Source organism: Triticum dicoccoides, chromosome 1B (assembly GCF_002162155.2).
Source record: "Triticum dicoccoides isolate Atlit2015 ecotype Zavitan chromosome 1B, WEW_v2.0, whole genome shotgun sequence".
NCBI lineage: Eukaryota > Viridiplantae > Streptophyta > Magnoliopsida > Poales > Poaceae > Triticum > Triticum dicoccoides.
In genome coordinates this window covers 686781474-686785599 of record NC_041381.1, presented here as the reverse complement: position 1 = coordinate 686785599, position 4126 = coordinate 686781474, and the positions used below count along the sequence as shown (strand labels likewise).

Here is a 4126-nt window from a genome sequence, read left to right as displayed (position 1 = left end):
CGCATGCGCGCATATATTTATCTTATTTAAAGAACTCAATGAGCAATCACAGTGAAACATGATTCATATATATGTTTCTTTCTCTCTTTTCCTCCTTTTCGATGTAGGATATAATTCATACATATATTTCTCTCGCTTTTCTTTCTTTTCGAGGTAGGACAGAGAATGCTCATCCGTTGTTTTTTATGGAACTTTATTATCTACTAAAAGAAAACGCTGTTGCATGTCTTAAGCTACTTTTACCTTTACTGGATCTCTCATATCTTAAGCTACTTTTACGTTTATTGATTCTGATGCAATGAAATTTCTGTTCCTTATATGCAGCTGGTTGCGTCGTTTTATCGGAACCATGTTGTGGGCAGCATGGTAAGAGCAGTTATATTTCATTTAGTACCGTAGATGTATAATTTCCTATTTTATCAAATTACCAATGCAATTCTTCCGACGTCCGTTGAAAGTTCATTTAGAGACTCAATAAAATAATTACGGATCTTGAATTGTCATATGCAATTATTCTTTTTAAATATCTAGATTTACATTGTGTGTGTCCCTACCTGCAGGAAGGAAATACTGAATACGACTTCATTAGTCCGACAAACTCCATTGATCTCGGGGTTGAGCTGGCCAAAAGGTAAACCAAAAGAAAGAAAGAAAAATATTCTCATTTTTGCAACAATGCCCCTGACTACATTTCTTTATGGTTGATCTTTAGGTTGAATAGAGACAAACCACCAGAAAATGCAAACGATTTGTCCTTTCAGATAGCTGCATGTTGGAAGCCTAATGAACATGTGTTAGTAAAGGTCAGCTGCGCTTCTTTATCAGATGTTCCTTTAGGAAAAAAATGTGCAGTGTATCTCTGCTAGTTAGTATCAGATTGTTTACCAAAATAGTTGTGCACCTATATATGTATATGATTCCCTTCTAGCATTTGAATATGTATCCTAGTTTGCACTTTGGACCATCGATGGTTCATTTTATCAACAAAGAACTGCAATGTGTCATTGCTTAATTTTTCCTGTGAAATGTTGGTTCGCCGTAGGTCTTTCAATTTAATTATTGTCTATGTATGTGCACATTTAATCATGCAAATAATTACTGCTTTTCTAACAGGGGAAGGCAGGTCTCTCCAAATCGTCCTTTGCTATGGTGCTAAACCATCCGATCATGACCTTCTTAACATTTAACGTCGCAGGTTTGCCTCCTTCAGATCCTTACGAAAAGACTTATTCGAAGAAAAATCTTACTCCCTCCGATCCATATTAGTTGTTACTGAAATGGTTGTATCTAGATGTATTTCAGTGCTAGATACATCCGTTTGAGCGACAAATAATATGAATTGGGGGAAGTATTATACTTTTGAAAAAAAAAGATAGTAACCTTGTCACCGCAGACTTTTAACTTCAGAACTATGTACTTTATTTGTATAGTTTACTTCTTAGTATAGCAAATATCACCATGGATTGTCGGTAGCACAAATGATGGTATCATTTGAAGTGCCTATCGAAGATCTCAACAATGAATTCCTGTTTTGCAGTTGAACGTGACCACAAGCAGGGTACGGGATCCTATGGATTTGGGTTTTGTTTTAAGGATATATGAGAACCCAGGTCCGTTACTGATCTTACAAAGTTGATCTGCTTTTTGTTCAAGAGTTCTTCTTGATGTTGTGCTACTAATACTATTTCTATCATATTATTGCAGTTAGCAAAAGCTTGTTAAACCATGTGGTCTTGACACAATACAATGATGGATCATGTTTTGAGCACTGAGCATGTAAAGAAGCGTGATATATGTTCATTACCACTTACCAACAAGTCTTGTAGCCTAAACATATAGACAAAACAATTACTTACAAGAATTATGTTTCTTTTGTGATAGCTCCGTTTTCACATAGAAAAGTAGCTCGTTATGAACTCTATATATAGAATACCATAAATGTTTGTTTTGTTATCTGCATTTTAAGATTGGAACAAGCATCAAGTATCACACAGGTCACAAGTGTTAGCAGGTTGCTGATTGATAGGTAAAGTGGCAAGAGGTAGAACTAAAATGAACAACCCTCATAAACTAAAACATATTTTTCCACTGAAGCAGTCAATTCTATTTTTTTGAACTTCATGCTAATGATCGCTTGATTCAAAAAAATCCAAGAGAGAAGACGAATAACGAGGTGGTCTGGGTCACCGTTCTCACATGCCCACACATCACATCATCGCATTTCTCAATTTGCACCGAACACCCCCGCTGCCATGGCACCTCCTTTGTTCCTGCATGGTGACATAAACAAGGAAAATTATTTCCTTCACTGACTAATTTTAACGTTGCGTCCGCCACGCACTACTCAGTCAATCGCGCTCACGCTCTATCGTTCGATCAAGGCATGCAACCTTCCTAAATACACGTGTGTGGTCCCCCACTAGGCCACTACTTTCTAGTACACCAGCTTGCTTTTGACTTGTACTCTTTTGCTAGCACGAATTGATGTGTTGCTATATCAGAGATGAGGTAGACGATAACTACTGCTGCCACAGACCAATCGACTTGTGATCGTTGCTGTTTTGCACGCGTCGATGTTGGAGCTGCTCCAGCGTTGCGTCTGCTCGCCTCTCAGTGATGCGACACAAGTGTCGCTCTGTTTCTCATCCTTTTATGCTGATCGAGTGTGTGCAAAGTTTGCTTCAGGGTTGCAGGTGCTCGCTTCCAAGCCACCCGGTTGCACACAGAATGAGATTTTTTTTTCTAAAATAAGCACCCCGGTTGTTCCACACTGAGCGACGTTGTTGCAAACCAAACACAATATCGATGTTGGGCCGATGAGCAGAGCACCACGAGCATGTTTGCAACATCGCCAATATTGCAGACGTGCCCGATTGCAACATGGCTAATGTTGCAATTATCCCTGCATCATCGCCAATGTTGCAGACATCGTTGTGAGTCCGCGGCCACCGCCCTGTAGCAAACCAAGGCGGTGTCCTCACAACATTAGTGTGGCTGCCTCAAGCCCAAACGCCGCCAACCTGCAAATGGCGTACAACATTGCAAATTAGACCACCAGTGCTGCAAAGGCGCAGCATGGTACTTGCTGGAATGGGTGACCGTAACTTTGTCGATGTTGCAATGGGTGACCATACCTTGGTCCATGTTGCAATGGGTGACCACATGCCCGCATCATGGAAGCTCTGGAGGTGACCACAACATGATCCATGTTGCAATGGGTGACTGCAAAATGATTCATGTTAAAATATTTTACAATGTGTGACCAAAACAGACTACAACACACCTCATGTGTTGCAAAGCCCTAAGCAAAACATGGTCCGCGTTGCAAATGACCGCGGCTGACGTACCGTCCAACAACTGTGCAGGCAGCCAACCCGATCTAAACATCACCCGGCCGACGACTTAGCGCCCATCAAGGATTTTTGTAGATATACATCCAAAAAAAATCATGTACGATGATGTTGTATATGAAAAGAAATGTTGCGGAAGTTTTCCTAGTCAGCAGTCCTATCACCATGCAACCTACAATCACTTTTTAAGAGCATGGTTAATAGTATAGCCAACAACATGCTATATGGAGTTGTCATGTCATATATAGTCAACATGTATAATAGCTAGTTGCTAAGTAGTACTACTTTATTAATGCATGGCCTAACTTACACTCTCATAATGTTTCTTGGAGTCCATGATGTAGTCGGTTATTAATCTATGCATAATTGGTTTGCTACCAACATTTGGCATTGTCAATATTTGGCAAGCCAACATTTGGCAAAATTAAAAGTTGCCAACATTTGGCAACTTTTTGTGAGATTGGCAACGAGAATTGGTAAGCAACCAATCTCTAGCCAATATTTGGCAGTTGCCAAAATTTGGCATGCCAACTTTTGGCATCAAACCAATTAAGCTCTATAACCCGCTTCCCTTCTCTCTCCTCTTCTCTCTCATCCAACTCAGCACAAATATAATAGCTGAATCCTTAAAGCCTGCTGACTGTATCTTATTGTACTTGCTCTAACTAGTCACATGGGTCGAGTTGGTCCCACACGAGAGAGTGCATGACGTTCACTTGTTGGGAAAACATGATGAAAATAATGATACGGCATAATGGTAGTGGTGGGATACACCC

At 40.1% G+C, this 4126-nt stretch overlaps 1 protein-coding gene across 1 annotated transcript in view; it reads left to right on the top strand.

Annotated features, from left to right (window-relative positions):
- Positions 1 to 3050, top strand: part of LOC119350936 — a 5771-nt gene extending 2721 nt beyond the window's left edge. The window contains exons 9-13 of the mRNA XM_037618538.1: positions 325 to 366; positions 561 to 631; positions 713 to 803; positions 1114 to 1195; positions 2926 to 3050. Of these exons, the coding sequence (XP_037474435.1) occupies positions 325 to 366; positions 561 to 631; positions 713 to 803; positions 1114 to 1195; positions 2926 to 3050 (411 nt within the window). The remainder of the gene's footprint in view (positions 1 to 324; positions 367 to 560; positions 632 to 712; positions 804 to 1113; positions 1196 to 2925) is intronic.
- Positions 3051 to 4126: the final 1076 nt, after the last annotated feature.